General features: G+C 49.8%; 1 protein-coding gene across 4 annotated transcripts in view; it reads left to right on the plus strand.

The window, feature by feature from the left end:
• The first annotated feature begins 15,821 nt into the window (after positions 1-15,821).
• RPTOR (regulatory associated protein of MTOR complex 1) overlaps positions 15,822-19,437 on the plus strand; it is a 156,551-nt gene continuing 152,935 nt past the window's right edge. For all 4 annotated transcript variants that reach the window (XM_042802519.1, XM_042802520.1, XM_042802521.1 and 1 more), the window contains exon 1: positions 15,822-16,501. In XM_042802519.1, the coding sequence (XP_042658453.1) occupies positions 16,340-16,501 (162 nt within the window). In that variant the 5' untranslated portion in view covers positions 15,822-16,339. The remainder of the gene's footprint in view (positions 16,502-19,437) is intronic.

A 19,437-nucleotide genomic window follows, 5' to 3' on the forward strand; every position in this document is an offset into this window, starting at 1 on the left:
CGTCGGGGGGGGGGGGGGGGGGGAACGGAGCGGGGGAGCGGTGCAGCCCGTGCGCGCGCGCAGGGGCCGTGCGTGGAAAGGGCCGCGCGGGTCCGTGTCCGTGGGAGCCCGTGTGCCGTGCCGCTGCGGCGGGGCGCTGTCGGTAGCACCGCCGAGGGGCCGCGGGGGGGGGGGGGCGCTTTTCCTCGCACTGCCCACGGCTGCTCCTGGCAGAGCATCTCCTTGCTCCCCCCACGCATCCCTGGACCTACACCCCCCCCCCCCCCCCGCCATGCCCCCACGGCACGGGAGCCCGCGGGTGCTCCGTGGGGAGGACGCAGGTGGTCTGTGGGGCAAGGCGAAGGGTGAAGGCGCACCAAAGTGATGCTGGTGCCCAGCTCTGTCCTGGGCATAGGAGAGCAACTGCTGCTTTGCTTCTTCCTTTTTAATCGGGGGGAAAAAAGAAAATCCCCGGGTGATATTTGGATCCGTCTTTGCTGGAAATCGTTCCTGGCTGCCGGAATTGCGGCTTTTCTCATCTTCAGCTGAGGCTGATTCCTCTTCAGTCCCGGAAAAGCGAGCATGGCTTTGCTCCTCACAGCCTTCCCTTGGCCAGGACACGGGGCGCGAGCAGCCCCAGCTCCTCCAGGCTCCTACCTGTTGATTTTATCCTTGTCTTCGTGCTCCACGGTATTGTGTCGTGTTAGGAAATACCTGAACTGCTGAGAGGTGTAGGCAGAAGCCTGCCTGGGTAAACGTGCTGCTGGTTACAGCACCAGTGAGTTTGGTCCTCTCGGTTCAGTTCACTGCCTGCTCCACCCAACCTGCACTGCAGCTGTCCATATGGCTGGAGTATTTACATAATGCCAAGTTATCCTGTGAAATATGAAGCAATTAATTTTGATTAGCGAAGTGGGTCAGTAAAAGACGAAGGCTTTCCGTCCACGGATCCTCAAAAGATGAAGTACTACCACTTGCTGGTCCTCTCCCCTCTGACGCGGGCCCGGCGAGCCCTCCCCGGGAGCTGGAGCACACCGACCTGCCCGCAGCAAGACCTGTGACTCAGTTTGGTGCCTTTTCTCTTGCAGGTGTTTATCTCGCTGCAAGAGTTTTATGACACACTACCTTGGCAGAGAGCGTTTCCTTCTCGAAGGCACCTCGGCTGCCTTTGGGAGGCCCCGTTCCTCACCCAGCAGTGCTCTGCAGGTTAAAACAGCATTTCGTGGCCAAACCCAGAGGCTTGGGGTTGTCATCTGGCACAGCAGAAAAAGGGTTGGCAGGGTTGGCAACCCCCCCCCAGTTCCCTGCTGTGGCTGGGTATGGCCGTTGGTGCCCAGCCCAGGGAGGTCAGGGCAGCGCTGGGACAGAAGTGGCCGAGGAGGATGGAGACGTGGCAGAAGGCTCAGCACCCTTGCTGGGCTCCTGCGGCGCTTGCGCTGCCGTCGCCCGTCCGACCCGTCCCAGCGCCCGTGGGCACGGCAGAGCCTCCTTGCCTGCAGCCTTCCTCCGGCTTCTGGCTCTCGCTGCTGATCCTGGCCCGCTTCAGGGCCCCCCGTGACCCCCGAGGAGCTCACCTCTGGTGCTGTGTGCGTTGCTTCTGGAAATTCTTGGGGGGAAAACCTGCATTTCCACTGGTTCTTCACTTCTGGCTTTATTGCCCTGGTTACTTTTCCTCCTGTTTGCTCTCCGTGCTGTGTAGCAGTTCAGTGCAACAGGAATGGAGCAGAGGGGAGTTGAGGAAGGGGACAGGTAGGATGTGTTTTACTGGGCAGACCAGTCTCCCTTCTCTGCTGGTTTGGTTTGGGGTTTTGTTTGGTTTGATTTGTTGTTTCATGGTGAGCTTGTTTTGTTGTTTTTTTGTTGTTTGTTTGTTTTTTAAGAAAAGGGATGCTATGGAAAAGGCTGAAAAGACTGCAGGTCTAATTCTTCTGCCACAGGCAGGAATGCAAACCAAAAATAATGTTACTGCAGGCAATACAATTACACCAGTGTAGAGCTGGTCTGAGAGGCAGCTGCATTGGTACCCACTTCTGTTAACATTTGCACGGTATTGACAAAGCTGTTCATGTCACTGAACCAATTTAACTAGGAATCTTTTGTCATCCACAGTACATTATGCTGAGACGAGACCAAGGTGACAGGTGCAATAAAATAAACACTCCGATACTATGGTGATGGAGACCGTATAAATACCTAGATAGGAAAAAACAACAAAGCTGCACTACAACAGATAAGCAAAATAACCCCTGTGTCTCCTAATGCAAAGAAAGAGCTAGAAAATGTGATCAAGATTTCAGCTTTCCCAGAATCACTGAATCATGCAGTAGGATCCGTTATTGCTTTTGTAGATTTAGGAGCTGTAGGGGTATAATGGAATAATGGAGCCCCTATTATTTTTAACTCTTCTCTTGCCTTTTCCGAAGCGCTCTCTGTAGCTAGCTGATTTATCGCTCTGTGGCCGAAAAGAGCTGAGCACAGCTATCAAGGACCCTTGGAGATGATTTAGTTCTGAACAGGAGCCAGCAGGCACATTTGTATTTGTGATGGACGTGAATCATTTTGGACAGTCCAGGGTGCTCCCTCCAGGGACCAGCAGCCCTGGCTCCCAGTGCCCTCTGCCACCGCCAGCCCTCCAGCGCAGAGGTGAGGAATGTAGATACTCGATCTGTCCGACACTAACCTTCGTGTGAGAACGGCAGAGTTACAAATGCATAAAGGACATATTTTTTTTTTAAGTGGACAAATCTCTTTAATCCCAGGAGCTGGAGCCCTAGGGAGCAGGGAGTGGAAGCTTTCTCTCCTGTTTGTGCAGCCTGCTGTACATAAAACATCTCCTGTGGGGTAATGCTGATTCCGCATTTAAGTCTCTGCGGAGTGGGAACAATATGATCCATTATGGGATGGAGGCAGCTATGCGATGGGAAATAGTAATGGGTAGACTTCAGCGAGCGAGAAACCCAGCTCCTTTTGTTTGTGCATCCAGCTGGTACGTGGCTGAGCTGCTGGCTGTGCCCGTGTTGTCTCCGAGGTTCCCAGAGGGATCGTCCGCTCCAGCCCCTGCCTGCGCGCCCCCAGCCCCAGCACGCCTAAAGCAGGACGTGGCAGTGGCTTTGGGGCTGGTCTGTTGATTTGGGGGTTTGGTTTGGTTTTGTTTTTAATATAAGGGCTTCTTCTCAGGGAGACTGCAGCAAGGATGGGATCTCTGGTCACACTACCGCACCGGTCTGTGCGGAGCCGGTGTCCGGAGGGAGCAGGATCCTTCCCAAAGCCCTTTGCCTTGTGCAGCCAGACGAGATGCACGGAACCAGCCCACACCTCCGAGCTGCTCCACGGTTAAGTTTCCAGAATAGTGTATATGCAAAATCTGGGGGTTTTTTACGCCTTCTGAAATCTACAGCTGTCATTAGAACAGCTTGAGCATGGTGTGTAGCGAGTACAAATACAGTGTGTGTAAGGTGGAGTATTCCCTTCTGTAACAGACAAACACTTTGGACTGGAGTTTGGAAATTTGCTGCATTTTGCTGCAGTCTTTCTTTGCAGATCTCTCTCTCTCTGTTTCGCTCCCTCTCTCTCTCTCACACACACATTCACTCTCTCCCCTTTTTTCCTTCCCTTTCTTTCATTGTTCCCACCTCAAAAGTTGGTTTCCTTCTAAATTGCCTGACATTTACATCCAGTGAGAGAGAGGAGTGTGTTCTTTGTGCTAGTAGGTCTCAGTGATGCTATAGGGACACAGATCCTTTCATTACAAATAATTAATTTAGCTATATATTGCATAACATCCTAAAAAGCTTTCTAGGGCAATCTCATGCTAGCTGGATGCACAGTTCCTATCAATATTACATTACATTTGGGTACAACAGTTATGAAGTTTCATTAAAAATTTAATTTGTGGTTTAAAACTGCAGCATTCCCTTAAAAGTGTAGCAGAGAAACCATTTTAGCTGCTTGAGGGCTGATCTTGCATTAGCCAAAATTGCAGGGAGAGCTGCAGAAGGGGCTCGGTCCCGTGGTGCTACTCCCTGCCCAGGAATCCAGCGGGCTGCACGGAGAGAGGGAGCGAGCCCAGGCTTGGCTTCTGGCTCTCCGGGGTCCTGGAGGGTTCCTGCCAGCTGTGAGGTGCTTTTTTTTTTTTTTTTTTTTTGGTATGGAATTAAACACTAACGTGTGCCTCTGGTTAGCAGCCACACGTGAGCACAAAAAGGGCCTTACCCCCTGCCCGCTGCACCCCGCTCCAGCCACGTGCACCGAGCTGGGGTTAGCTCCTGTGTGAAGGCGACGGCGGCTCCTGAGGAGCGCCGAGCGAGGGAGGGACGCGCTGTGTCCCGGGCTGTGGGGCAGGAGCTGCTCTGTAACTTCTGCAGGCGCCTGGAGAATTAGCTGTGAGCCCCGGAGTCCCAAGGGAGAGGATGCTAATGCCTTTGTAGAGATCACAGACACCCTTCCTTCTCCACTATCTTACGCTGGTGCAAATTAGAAACCTCCTTACCGTCAGTGAAGTTGTCCTACAGCAGAGACTGGGAGACAGGAGGAGGAACAGGGCTTGGTATCATGTTTTGTTAATGAAGTTTTGTTGTGATGCTTCGGCAGCAGATTTGAATGGAGGCAGGTTTAAAACATCCCACATCCGCCTCTCAGTTTCAGAATTGATTTGTACAGTAATTTCCACCCCTATCTGCGCACACACACACATCAGAAGAACCAACAGCTTTTCCTTCCAGACCATCCCTCAAGTAATCTTTCAGCTTTCTCTGGGTTTACCTGCTGGAAGGGAAAGTGGGGCGCTGGCTGCATGATGGATCCGAGGTCCTGGGCAGGACATGGACCTCCCAGGCCCCCACGGACCTGCTGCTCCTGCCCACAGCCCGCATCTCGCAAGGGAAGGGCCACGCTGCCCCTGTGCTCTGCACAGAGCCCGGCCGCTCACCGAGCCACCCCCAAGTGACAAACGCTGACTCCATTATAAAGAACGCACTTGATGTTCTTTCCCTGTCCAACAAAAGAGGGGAAATCTGCAGCCAGAGTGGGGTGTTTCAGAAATCAGCACCATCCTGGTGTTTGCTGTAGGTCTCTGCAAAAGATCGTTTCCCCTCCCCCCGGAGAGGATAATAATGGGGAGTGGGTTCCTAAATCCCTTAAGCTTCTTTGATAGCTTCAATATTTATCTGTAATCCGGCTAGCACTTCTGAACAGAAACAGCCCTGTGTCCCTGTTGCTCTGGGGCTTCTTCCCACCTTGCAGCGTTCCCTTTTCACAGGAGGAAAGGCAGGGCAGGATGAGAAGGAAACATCAAAAGCCAGCGACACTGTTGGTGCCCTAGTTTTTTCCATGATTATTTATTATTTTGCACAGTCTCTTGCTCTCTTTCTCCCACGCTCTCTGCTCTATTATGTTAATGTATTGTGGTGGGTTGACCCTGGCTGGACGCTGGGTGCCCCCCAAAGCCGCTCTGTCACTGCCCTCCTCAGCTGGGCAGGGGAGAGAAAATATAATGAAAGGCTCATGGGTCGAGATAAGGGCAGGGAGAGATCACTCACCAGTCACCATCACCGGCAAAGCAGATATGACTTGGGGAAATTAGTGTAATTTATTACCAATCAAATCAAAGTAGGGTAATGAGAAATAAAGCCAAATCTTAAAAACACCTTCCCCTGACCCGTCCCTTCTTCCCAGGCTCAGGTTTGCTCCCGATTTCTCTCCCTCCTTCCCCTCAGCGGTGCAGGGGGGCAGGGGATGGGAGGTGCCGTCAGTTCATCACCCGTCATCTCTGCCGCTCCTTCCTCCTCAGGGGGAGGACTCCTCACACTCCTCCTTCGCTTCGGTGTGGGGTCCTTCCCACGGGAGTCAGTCCTCCATGAACTTCCTCCACGTGAGTCCTTCCCACAGGCTGCAGCTCTTTACAAACTGCCCCAGCGTGGGTCCCCCACGGGGTCACGAGTCCTGCCAGCAAACCTGCTCCAGCCTGGGCTCCTCTCTCCCCGGGGCCACAGGTCCTGCCAGGACCCTGCTCCAGCGTGGGCTCCCCACGGGGTCACAGGCATCCCCCTGCTCTGGCGTGGGGTCCTCCCTGGGCTGCAGGTGGAATCTGCTCCCCCGTGGACCTCCACGGGTGCAGGGCACAGCCTGCCTCACCGTGGGCTTCCCTGTGAGCTGCAGGGGAATCTCTGCTCCTGTGCCTGGAGCACCTCCTGCCCCTCCTCCTTCACTGACCTGGGCGTCTGCAGAGTTGTTTCTCTCACATGTTCTCACTCCTCTCTCTGGCTGTGGTAATGCAGTTGTTTTTTTTTTTTTTTTTTTTTTTTTCCCCCCCTTCTTAAATACGTTATCCCAGAAGCGCTCCCACCGTCGCTGCTGGGCTCAGCCTTGGCCAGCGGCGGCTCCATCTCGGAGCCGCTGGCGTTGGCTCTGTCAGACACGGGGGCAGCTTCTGGCAGCTTCTCACAGAAGCCACCCCTGTACCCTCCCCGCTCCCAAAACCTGGCCACGCAAACCCCCTACATGGGCGCGGAGGCTGCGCGTGCCTCCACGCACACCTTTGGGGTGGGCTGAGGGGAGGATGGGCGCACGGCAGGACAAGGCTGGGGGGAGTTCCCAGCGTGTACGAGGAGGACGGCCGGGCAGTCCGGGTCAGGCAGAGACCTGTGGAAGCACAGGTAGAGAGCAAAGCCTGGCACAGGGCTGGGAGCTCTGTGTCAGCATCTGCTCCCACCCAGGGAGAAGCTGGAGCAGAGGGTGAGGTCTCGGAGGGACAGAGCTCCCCAGGAGGAGGAACGCTCTGGTCCTTGGTGGTGGGCGAGAGATCGGATTGTCTGTGGCAAAGTCAATTTGTGTTTGTGTTCATGACGGTTCAGAGTTAAAACGTGGCAAGGTTTTAAAGACAGGATAGATAGAAATGCTATAATGCAATAGGAATTCATTACGTTTGCCTGCTGTGAGGGCTGACCCTTGCCTAAGGTGTAGCTTTTAGTGGGGGAAAGGGGCTCTTATGACATTGAAGATTCTTTGCTGGCAAGGATGCCATTAGGGCTGGGTGTGTTATTGATTCCTTTTCAAGATTTGAGGCTTAAGAAGCTACAGAGATAGTAAGAGTAACTGGAATGACATAAAAGCTGCTTCCAGGCAGTAAGTGAAGCTGGAGACATTTTGGCTGGTATGTGGAGCTGGCACTTCTTGAGCTGCAGATGCAAGGAATGGCAGGGGCCCAGCGAGGGGCCTTCCCAGCCAGCTCTGAACCAGAACTGGGATGGCAGTGGAAGCCCTGAGACAACATATCTTTTAAAGGTGAAAGATGGACTTGCAAGACTCCGGGCTCCTCCACACCTGGAGCGGTGCACATTTTTCTTTTATTATTTGTTACAGCATTTTGCACTACTGGAATTGCAGTGCCATCCAAACTTGAGAACATCAGCACTGCCCTGCTTCACTTGTGCATAATAATAATATTAATAATGTTGTCAGCATGTGATCTGTGGGGCTGATCGCCTTACACTGTTACTTCTTACGGCTTTTCTGCATGGGAAATGCAAAATAAATCCAGAATACGCTAGCTGTGCTGCACTGCTTCCAAGGACAGAAACGCTTGGCATGGTCTTTGGAAGTGGAGTAAGCTGCTCATTCTTGCCACATCCTAACTGTTTGATCAGCACTTTAATAGGAAGTCATTAGTGCACTATCAATTCACACTTTATGTAGTGCTTATTTTACCATGCAGAAAAGCCTTTACTCTCCAGCTGTATGGATGCTCCCCAGTGTGAATGACAGAAAGTGAAGTTTGTGTATATGTTCATGTCACTTCCATTAATTATAATAAGACTAGTCACATTATTTCTTAGAAACCCGCTGAATTTCAACAGCTAATATATCAGCCATGAAACCCCCCAAGACTGAGAAAATAGATGTTGATCCCAGTGTCGCTCTGTGCCAGGAATCCGAGTTTGAAATATCTTAGGCATAAGGAAAAGGTTTTGACTGATGCATTTCATGGGAACGGTAAAAAGAGGACTAGAGAAACATGCTGATTCCATGGGTAATTACATTTCCTAAGTGTAGGAAGAGATTTTTGGTTTTCTCTGCCTAAACCAATATTAGTTGTTAACACTACATGAGCCAATCCCAGCTGTATTATTCCATCGAGGGTTTGTTTTGGTTGGGTCCAAGTCTCTTGGTTGTTGCTTCTTTTATTGCACAGCCATAAAACCAATCCGTATTGGTTCTGATTCTGAAGCAAACTCTGCATCATTGGCAGGGCATTTCCAAAGGCTGCACCATGAAATAACTGTCACATTCCCAAGCCCCAAAAAGAAGAGTTAGAACATCCTGAAAAATGCCGAATTACTCCTTATTAGGCAGTTCAGCTGTGGTTAACGGGAATGCCACGTCCCTCCTGCCCTCCGTGGGAAGGTGTGCTTGGCAAGGTGACTGCAAAAAGATACACCAGAAAGCAGGGCATTTGGTCTGAATGCTTTTGTCAGGCTCAGAAGGAGCCAGCAGAGTTCACTGGCTTCTATTTCTACTGTATTGGGGTGGTTTTGTCGCTGAGTCAGAGCTGATACTGATCTATAATAGCTACTGAGTGTTTAAGGAGACATTTCTGCTCTTAATAAAGAGAAAACCAGTGAATATCTGCTGAGGTGACATCTATCATGTGTTTTTAAACACACATAGCCTGATAACCTAGCAAATTATCCAGATTGCAAAGAGACAAAGGGAGATAATGATAACAAATGAGCTTACATTTATATAACGCCTTTCATTGAGATGGATAGCGAAGTGGTTTGAGAACTCTATTAACGGCTTCTACAAACTATCTAATCTATCGTATCCCCAAACGTATTGAGTGCAGCTTCACTCAAGCTCTATGAGAAAAACATCTCCATTAAGCAACCAATTTTTGTCAGTTTTCAGAGTGGTCATTTAAGTCTCCCCTGTGCAAGCAGGAAAGCAGAAATCTTTACATTTGTCGGTGAACTAAAGCCACCTTTGGGGTGAAATGCAGCTGTTGCTTCACAGTCTAAATTACTTCTAACTTCTTTACTACCTTGTATCCAAGGATGTCAAATACACTCATTAACTAAACTCTACAGCTACTGTTTCATCAAGAAATTTGCCCTTTTATAGTTCAGTGGTGGCACAGCGAAAAGATAGAACTCCCAAATTTTCTGTTTCGAACCGCTGCGTCACCTCTTCTTTCTCCCTCTCCTTTTCCATGGTGAAAAATTTCCCCTGATGCCAAAGCATTTCTTCCACTAAAAGGGCAAGGAGAGATTTTTGACCTAGTATTTAGTCTGGCCTTTTCAACATAAGAAGAATCCCTGTCATATTCCTAAGGGAGCGCTCCTAAGACACAGCTTTGCACCCGTTTTATGCCTCCCTAATTTTAGGGCAGTCTGAGTGTGTCTGTGACAGCACATTGCACCGGCACCAGCGGCCAGGGGCACTTAAGAACAGCCGGCATGTGGAGTGCTCTGGCCACGATCCTCAGCCCTCTCCAAGCCCCATCTGCATCTCCTAGAATAAAGTGGCTGCTGGTTTCCTCTGCGTCAGCCATGGGATACTCAAATGCAGACGGCAAAGGATTTTCAGGGGGATGCTCGTGTCCTCCGTACGGGGCAGAGTAGTGGCTGCTCTGCCGAAGATGCGGGGTGGTGTGGCTGCATCCGTACAGACATGTGTCCCCCTCTCTGGAAGCAAAACGAGTTGGAATAAGACTCAGCAGCCCTATGGTGGTTTCCTCTGCTTCATGTCTGAGTCATCTGTCCTCAGCCTTCCCAAGCTAGTTCTTGTCTGGCAGGGGAAAGCCTCAGATTTTCTGTTCCTCCTAGACACCACCTCGGTCCCTGCGCTGCAGGTGAACTGCTTGGAAAGCAGAAGTTGCAGCAGCAGTTACTCACGAGGTGGTGTTTTGTACTGGAGCGCCTCTGGCAGCAGTCAGACAAGGGCTCTGTTAAGCCCAACCTGACAGGTTTAATGCTCCAACTGCTGCTCGGCAGCGCTGGGGCAGCGGCTGCAGGGGGGCGCGTGCTTCCCTGCCTGTGCGTATGCGAAGGGAGCGAGTGAGGAAGAGTGCGGCAGTGCTAGGAACCGGCTCCGCGGTTCTCTTTCTCGCAGAGGGAGGTCACTGGGATTCTTTTACGAGATGGAGAGTCAATTTTATGAATCATTTTTTGATGTGTATTGGATCTGGCACATAACATCAACCACCCCCTTCTCACCTGCCGCCCAGTCCCTTCCTCCCCAGGCTCCAATTCCCGTTTCCAGCCTCAGGTCTTCGATTCGCATTTACTGCAAGGAGGCAAGCGCGGAAGTCTATGTGCTGTACATGCATAAATAATAGAACTGGAATCATACTTAGTTAAAAATAGATATTCTTCCTAATAAATATTTTACCTACTGTCTTTAGGATATAAAGCTCCCCTGACTGAAGTGTTACAACAAACCTTGTTGTTAGCCCCTAAATGCTTGAAACGGCCCTGGCCATGGCTGTACAAATACAGCTTGGCTGAGAGGCTGCGTACGGGGAAGGTGTGTGTTCACATGCATATGCATATAGACAACCACCTACTCTTAAAGCCTTAGAAAAGGTGGCCCTTTGGCTGAGGGCACAAGACCTTTGCATTTGACTGACTCATTTGGTGACCTGTGAATTTGACTAATGAAAATTGGAGATAAAATCTCTCTTGATATTTATGACTAACGTTCTTCTTTCCATATCTTTCTTTCTTCCTGCCCAAGAGTGGAATTAGAATTAGCTGGCTGAATAAGGCAAAACAAAAGACACTGACAGAGACTGAGATAGGAGAATTTTTCATTAAAAAGAGTGACAGGTGGAAGAATTTGTCCAAGTGTGTTTCTGGAAGATAATCCTTCTGCATTTTGGTTTTTAGGACATCACTCTATGTGCCTTACTTGACATGGTGTTTCCATTGCCTAGATTCCCTAGGAACAAGGGTTTTACAATGCAACTTTAATTGAGAACAGCTTTGCTAAGCCAGGGCTCAGCTTTATAAAAGATAAAAGTAGGATTGGAATACGGCGATCTGAAACACAGTGAGCTCCCAACGTGACGTACAGTAGGTGAAGTTCTGCCTACGAGCATGAGTGTGTGTGTGTTTTAGGGGGCTGCAAAGCCAGCCAGGCAGTAAGCGTCACCAAAAATTCAAAGGGAAATATTCAGCCTGTGGGCAGGCAGATGTGGGAGGGCAATAAACAAATACAAACCAGCAAAAGTACCTCCGAGGAAAGCGGGAGCTGGAGCATCTCCCTGCACTTGCCATAAAAGCTTCCTTGGTATTGAAATGCGTGGGAGAACAAAATAACCGGGCATTTGACAGTGGGACTCCCAGTCAGAGCACCAAAATGTAATTGGCATTCCAGACTGAAGAGAGTCATGGTTTCCTTCTTAGGCAGGCAGAGACCTAGTCACTACAGCCAGCCAAGCTTAGGACACAGCTCGCTTCTCCCTGCGTTTTTGTTTTTTTTTTTTTTCTTTTTTTTTTTTTTTTTTTTCAGATGAATTGCACTGCTAAACCCTACAGACTGACTTGACTAGATCTTGATCAACCCTAACAGAAGCCCAGACACCTTGCTTAGACACAGACACCTACCTGGCTAACGCCTACACTCATGCAACAGATGCAGCGGTCAGGCAAATGCAGTCTAGATGAAATTACAGCAATTTGGATGTTTGATATGAGTTATCAAGGAGCCACTGTCAATGTGGAAGGAGCAGAGTTTTCTAGTGATCCACCTGGGGCTGGGAGCTGCCTTGATAACTCCCACTGCCCACTTGGATGAGTGATTAGGAAGCATGCTTACTAGATCTTCGGACTAAAGCTGAGTGTGCCTAGAGCATGTCAGAGGACAGGACTGGCATTAAGAAAAGTTTGGACAAACTGGAAACATCTAAAAAGATTTAGTTTCATTTCAGTATGGGGAAATAAGCTGTTTTCTCTGCCCCTTGAGGGTAGGAATGAAGTACCTGCCTTAATTTTAAGATGGAAATTAGCTGTCAAGGCTACATTGCCTGGAGAAGTTATCTAGTCTCCATCATTGGAGGTCTTAAGAGCCTGTGATACTGTAGAAATATGAACTACTCATTAGACTGAAATCAATCAGAAGATTAAGAAAGCCCACACAAGCCCAGCAGGAGAAGCACATATGTAGCCTAGATTCTATACTCTAGTGGCATAGGGCTTGCCATGCCCTATTGATGTTGAGAAATATTTTGCCTGAGTAAAAGCTGCAGAATTTTCTCTGCCATAAAGGAGACCGGGACCTGACGCTGGACTATGGAGTGAAACGAAAGAAGTCCAGAGAGTGGCATCACTTCTGACAACTAATTTTTATGGAGATATAAATGGAAGATTATTTATGTCTCCCTTTGGTTCTTGCCCTGTAGAGACTGAAACAAGATGAGTTGCTTTGATTAAAGCATAGAGCTGCAGATGATCAGCAAGCCCATGGCCACCATCCTGAAAATTTTCATTATCAGAGAGCAGATGCCATCAGGGCCACATGCTTGGCAGTGCTATTTTTGAACAAATCAATTCATTCTGATTTCCATCAAAACTTGCAAAATTAGGAATTCAAATGGAGACTGATTCCCACTGACCTGCAGCATGTGTCCTTTAGAAAAGGATATTTGTGAGTCTTATTCAGGGATCTGGTAAAGTGCAGATAACTTTTTTTTTTTTTTTTTTTCATTTGATATTTACTGGCTTTGGTCAGTTCACAAATTCCCTATCACAGATTTGCTAAAACTAAATGTTATGCCCTTCTCATCATGCATTAAAAAAATAACATGTATTTAGCACGTAGATGATGTCATCCCAGCCAGGTCTCCGAAACTGTCACAGGAGCAGCCCCGCCTTTGCCGAGGTTCTGGGGGCTCTGGGGTGCCGGTCCCCGTGGCCTGGGCTCGGTGGGCTGGGGTGGGGGGCTCCCCGCCCTGCGGCGATGCCTGCTCCGGGGCAGCGCAGCACCGCTCTGCCGTAGGTGCGTACGCACACGCTGCTGCTGCCCTGCCTCAGCCCGCTGCAGGCAGTGTTTCCTGCCTGCGGGCTCTTGCGGTGTTTTATCACCTGTAGAAATGGCACAGCAGCCTCAGAAAGGTCATAAGGAGCCCGTGAGGCCCCCCTGTTTTTCAGGCAGCCAGCCTTTCTGATCCTTTCATTTGGCTCTTCTGCAACGCCCCAACAGCGCAACGCAAATCCTTGGGGGGTAGCAAGGGCTCCATCCTGAATCACCACACAAAGACTGGAGGAATATTTATTGTGAAAACTGTGAGAAGAGCCTGTGTGCAGCCCTGTTAGCAGCGTGGGAACTGGCCTTGGGCTTTTTGCTGCGGAGGACAGGGACTGACTGGTCACATAGCCTGGAGCAGGAGTGTACCTATGAGCATCTGTGTCCACAGGCATCCCCATAAACAAGCCTGGTTTTATTCTTCTGTGGAAAGTTGTATACAGCTTGATCCAGTACAGCATGAATGTAAAGGGCTGCTAAGCCAGCACTCTGCACTTCTTTATCCTGCAGGTATCAAAAACTGCTTGCATGTAGGGACTTTGTACCAGCCTATTATTCTAAGGCAAGAATAATGGTAATCTGTCAAATTAGTCTGTTATTCTGCTCAGAATCGGGGGCCAGAGAGTTGCCTTTGCAAGGAAATGGGGGGTCCTGATGGCAGCAGCGTGCAACACCAACATGCTGCTTTCAGTATGGAGAAGCTGGCAGCACAGGGAATCCTGGCCAGCCATGACAAAGAAAGGATGCAATTAAACGGGACGAGGTGGATCCGCAGTGGGAACAGCAAAGCGGAGAGCCGCAGGTCTGGGCTGAGGTCCTCCTGGGAAGTGTATGTCTGTGATAATGGGAGCACTGCAGGTCAGAGCTGATGCATTCAGAGCTGTGTGGGAAGTCTGCTACAGCCTGCTCTCACTCTCTGGTTCTCATCCCGACAGCCAAGCCGTCACTTTGACTCTGCTCTGCGGAGTCTTCCTCCTGCCACCTTCCCCATCCTCCTCTCCCTAGAGCCCCTATCAGGTGGGGCCCAGCAGAGATGCTGGCGTGGATGGGCTGAAAGCACTGAGAGCCTCCGGGGAGCAGGGCAGCGTTTCAGAGAAGTGTCTGAAATAACAGGGGAGGATGTGGGGTGCACAGGGGAATGCACAGCTCTTTCAGCACAGGCTGTGGACTTCGCCCTGCCGACCGTGAAAACACACGGTCCTTATCTTAAATAATGACCGTTTTACCGCCGCGCGCATGGGAAGCGAGGCAGGTCTGTGCTCTCTGCCCTCTGGCAGCTCTGTCCTCCAGAGGCATTTTCGGTGGCAGGTCCCCGAGGGGCAGGCGCCAGCTCTGGCACGCGCTCCCTAAAGCTGTCGGGAGCCGGGATTAGCGACCTGCGCTGCCCAGCGCCCATCTGTGCAGCCGCGGCACTGGATTAGCTGCCCTGGGTGCTCCCAGGGGCTGTAATTTTTTCAGGTGGCGTGACGGGGATGTTAGTCCCATTTTGTGTAGCGGCCGTTGGTACGAGGAATTCATTAAAGGTTAGCAGAAACACAACCGTAAGTGCCGTGGCAATTAATTTCAATGACAATCATGTAGTTATGATCGGCCATCAGCATAAAGCACCTGTAAAGCAATGAATCAGCTCCATCAGTGAATCGAGGGAGGAAAAGAAAACGTTGGCTACCCCAGAGCCTCCAAGAAACGTTATTTTCCAATCTATTGTAGAAAATGGTCTTAGCATTTAAAATATTCCATGAATGTAACCACACTGAAAATATTGATGAAAATTATGACTCTATAAACCAAATTATACATGTATTCTTTGATTTCTACTTTAAAATAATTTTTACGCATTTGAAGTATTACAAATATGAATGCCGTTGGACTTGATTACTGCTAAGAGCAAACACTCTGAGGAACTTCATTAGGAGCAATATTTGATATTCATTAACTTTCAGTTTATTTGATAGCAAAGAGGATATATTCCTGAAATACTACATCTGCTTTTGCCTCGTATACGGAGTGAACATAAATCAGACATAATTCTGCTGGTGTTTATTTCTGGTTTCACCGCTCCCCTGCTCTTTTGCCCCAGTATAAATGATCAAACAACTGAAAGTGCAGGAAGGTCCCAGAACTGGCACTATCGGACTGGTGCCTGTGCCTGTGGGGTTTGGGGGAACCAGGACACACCAGTGCAGTGCCCGTGCTGCTCGGAGCCAGGCGCTTGACATCACAGGTTTATTTTTGTCTCTGTTTAAGATGATGATCCCCAGAATTGTAATTGCAGGGCAGGGTGGTCTGGAAAGCTCCGTACGTCATACAGTCCGTCTTGTGCTGCTGGAAGTGTTGGAAACCAAAGCCATTTTCGCTTATTGATTTTTCGGCACCCCAAGGGTGGTCAGCGAACTTGTCCCTTTAGCGTGGTGGGAGGGAAAAATCCCTCGAGGACACGAGCACGTCGCACCCCGCGGCGGCCCATGGTGGACGCGCCGTTAAAACGAGGAGCGGGCAGCATGGAGGAAACCTTCCCCACCTGTGTGCAGCGGGAGCCCCTCCGCCCCTCCCCGCAGCCCCCCGGGCGCCCCGGGGCGCGGATCCCCGCGGGGGCCGGCGCTGCCCCCGAAGCGTGCTCCCCACAAAAAGCTGCCCGCGCTGCGGTGCTGCCCCTCACCGGGGCGGGGCGGCTGCTCGCCGCCCTGCGGGGGCTCCGGGGGGCCGCCCGCTCCGCGCTAGGCCCGCGGCCGGCCGCGCCGTAACCATGGGAACGGTGGCCGGAACGCGGCGGCCCGGCTTGTCCCACGCGGCGGCCCGTAGCGCGGTGCATTGTGGGCCGGGGGAAGATGGCCGCCTCCTGGGCGCGCTGGTGAGAGGAGTCGGGGCTCCCCGGCGCCGCAGGACGAGCCTTCCCTTCTGCTCCTCTTCCTCCTCCCCCCGCCGCCCGCCCGCTCCCGGTCCGCAGCTCGCCGAGCCGCGCTTGGCCCGCCGGCGTGCGAGGGAGCGGGTGAGGCGCGATGGGCCGGGCGCGGCTCCCGCCGCAGAGAGCGCGGGGCCCGCGGGGCTAGAGGCGCGGGTGGAGGCCCGGGGCCCGGTCCCCGCCGGTGCCTCGGCTCCGCCGCGGGGCCGGGAGCCGCCGCCTTCCTCGGAGCCCGGACGGGGCTGGTGTCTGCGGGCGGCGGAGAGCGGCCGGGTGGAAGGTGCTGCTTCCCCCGGGCTCGTCCTTCCCCGCACAGCGGGGAGCGGAGCGTTCCTCTGCCCTTGCCCCGTCCTCCCTCCCGCCGCAGGGATCCCTCGGCCCCCGCTGCGTGCTGGGCTGGAGGTCGCTGCTCACTGGTGGCCTGGCACTTCTCCTCTGATGGAGTCTGAGATGCTGCAGTCGCCTCTTCTGGGGCTGGGGGAGGAGGATGAGTCTGACCTGACTGACTGGAACTTGCCTCTGGCCTTTATGAAGAAAAGGCACTGTGAGAAGATCGAAGGCTCCAAGTCTTTGGCTCAGAGCTGGAGGATGAAGGACCGGGTAATGCTCAAGGGCGGGATGGATTTTGGAGGAGGACTCGGGGGGGACAGGTGGTGCGAAGGGAGGAGAAAGCGCTCAGAGGGCTGCTGTCCTTTAGCTGTCTGCTTTCAGATGAAATGCTGGTTGTTTCATCTGATAGCTTGTGTGCTTGTCATATGGTGTTAGGGTAAGCAAACATGCTGATGGGTCACCAAGCTCATGGCAATACACTCTTTGAGTAGCTCCCTCATTTAAGATCTTTAAATGAAATCTGGGTGCTTGGTATTTTTCAGGAAAGACAATAAAATTAATGAGATCTTGAAGAGCTCTCTGGATCAGCAGGTTAATGATGCAAGCACAAGGTGCAACGAATGTAGCCATTACAGTTGTCTAGTGGTGAACATGCACGGAAGCTTTGTGGTTTTGAAGCTTGCCACCAGCATGTTAGGTGGAATATAAAATTAAGGCATTATTTGTGTGTGGGAAAACAGAGATTATGTGATTTTGGAGGCAGGAAATACTTATTAGATGCAGCATTTATTGTATTAAAGTGAGATGCTTCTCTTGTGTTTGAATATATCTTGCATGTTAAACAGATAAAGCCAAGTGTGGCAAAGAAAGATCCCTGCCAGGGGTGTTGAGTCCTGTGTTGTGTCTATGTCCCAGCTTAAACATTTTAAGTTAAAATCAAACAAACATGGATCATCAGCCCCACTCATTCTAGTCTTCGAATCTGCTTTGGGTTGCATTTTTCCCCAGCTCTTAAAGTTGTTTTGCCTGTAACTTTGTGTTTATCAATATGTATGAAGCTTTTTTGGTGAATGAATTTCTGTTATGTTTATGATCCCTCTTGCAATGCTGTGGAATAACTTGGGAACTGCTGTTGAAACTCCATCCTGTATTTTCTTTCCAGAGGCATTATGATCAGGCATGAGGTTGCCATACTTGCGTCTAAGTGTTCCTGGAGGGTTGTTCACCTCAGTGGTTACAGTGCTCAGAAGTTCTGGGGAAGGCTCTGGCTGAACTAGGGTCATTTGACTGAGTAGAATCACGCACTGAAAATTTGACTTGGCAGATCATTAATGGATTGAATTGAGGTTTTTTTGGATGTAACTTAAATGAGCCACAGAACACAAAGTTTCATGGTATGTCATCTTTAAAGGGTTTTGGCAAAGAAGAGATTTTTCTCTAGTAGACTGTGGAGGTGTGATGAGCTTGCTTGTCTATTTTAGTGATCCCTCTGCCTTCCTATGAAGCTTCCTGTTCACTTATTTCCTGATCTGCAAAGTTGTCTTTTTCTAAATTGGGAATGACATTGACTTGATCAAGATAATCAATAGGTTGTACAGTGTAAGCATGAGTAAGGTGCTGGTAGTCAGCCGTCATCTCTGTACTTGTTAAAACTTTCATATGCGTGTTACGGGCAAAGCAAATCTTTTCAGTCTGGAGCAGTGATTACAGTGATCCTTACAGCCCAGTTCCTTACATCCTTACTCCTGTGGAGTTGCAGTTTCTTCTTCTAAGAGTCCTCTGTGCTGTGAACTGTGCTTTTCAGGAAACCGTGTGCAACTCTCTGTGAATGAGCTTAGCGCAGTCAGGCCCTGAATCATTCTTCAAGTTATTAAGTCTTATTTTTGTAAATGAAGAAAATAAGAGCAAATCTGAAATTTTCTGTGTAGTCCTTCTGTTTTCACTGTCAGCTTGAATCAAATAACTTTTATATCAGGATCAGTGGCGCTGCTCATATGTCATTTGTATCTGGACAGCTTGTTTGGACAAACTTGCTGTTGTGTATAATTACTTTTTGCTTAAGAACAGGGTCATAGGAATATATAGCAAGCATACAGAGACATCTGCGAGAGGAAGGGGAGCTGATTTAAGAATGCTCAAATCCCATTACTTTTAAATCTTAACAGTTATTTTTGTGTCTTGTGTTTTATTCAACTTTTTAGCTATCTTTGGAGATCCCCTTACCATTTGATGTGATTTTACAAACTTATCGGAACTCCAGATGGTGAAGGAAGGGATCTGAAGATGGGATGTTTATCATTCTGTATGGAAAATGACATGTTAAATATTTTCCGCTCGCCAACTGAAATTAGGTTAATCCTGCAAAACAGGTGATAAAATCATATAATCTGGTTTGACCTTGTGTTACATGAACTAGCTTGCGGTTGTTTTCACGTGGACCAATGGAAAATGGGAGTTTGTAATGGGTTTGTCTAGAAAACCAGTCACCTGAATAAAAATGCAGGAACTTGAGGTTTGTGACGTTTTTATTATGAAGCATTTTGGAATAATAATGTGAAGGAAGGTATGCAGTAATCTGTTAGCCTTTACTGTCGGGAAGGAACTGACACCCCCCTAATAAACTCCCCCCCCCCCCCCCCCCCCCTTTTTTTTTTTTCCCCTTTTTCTGATTTCACTTTACTGTTTTGTTATATGGTCTCTGGCATTATAAATTATTTATTCCTCTGATCTTGTCGTTTTAGCTGTCCTCAGAAAACTTGTTCTCTTTCTTTTTTCTTGCTTTGGAGCATTTTTCCCCAGTGATCAGAATTTTGTGTTGCAGCCGTGCTTGTTCGGGCAGCGTTCAAGGCTGCTGATGCCTGCCTATAGCTGCTGATCAACTGACCAGCAGCACACAGTCACTTCCTTCCAGTCTTGGTCTGTTTGTGGGTCCCTTGCCTTCCCCAATTTACTTTACCTTTCTTTTCGTGACTCTTGCCTCCTTTTTCCAAAAGCCAGGTCCGTTTGCCTTTGGATGTGCTCTTATCTTTGAGATGCTATTGAAAGAGATTTTCCTGAGGGCTGGAGGGGACTCTTGGTGTGAGAGTGTGGGAAGCATTCCACTATTTTGAATTTGATAAATTAAGTTGTCAAAGCTTAGTATGGGAAGCATTATCTGTATTTAAACACACCAGCCTAACTCTAAATCAGAAATTCTCAAAGGTTAA

This window comes from Tyto alba, unplaced genomic scaffold (genome assembly GCF_018691265.1).
Source record: "Tyto alba isolate M040663 unplaced genomic scaffold, T.alba_DEE_v4.0 Super-Scaffold_39, whole genome shotgun sequence".
Classification (NCBI taxonomy): Eukaryota; Metazoa; Chordata; class Aves; order Strigiformes; family Tytonidae; genus Tyto; species Tyto alba.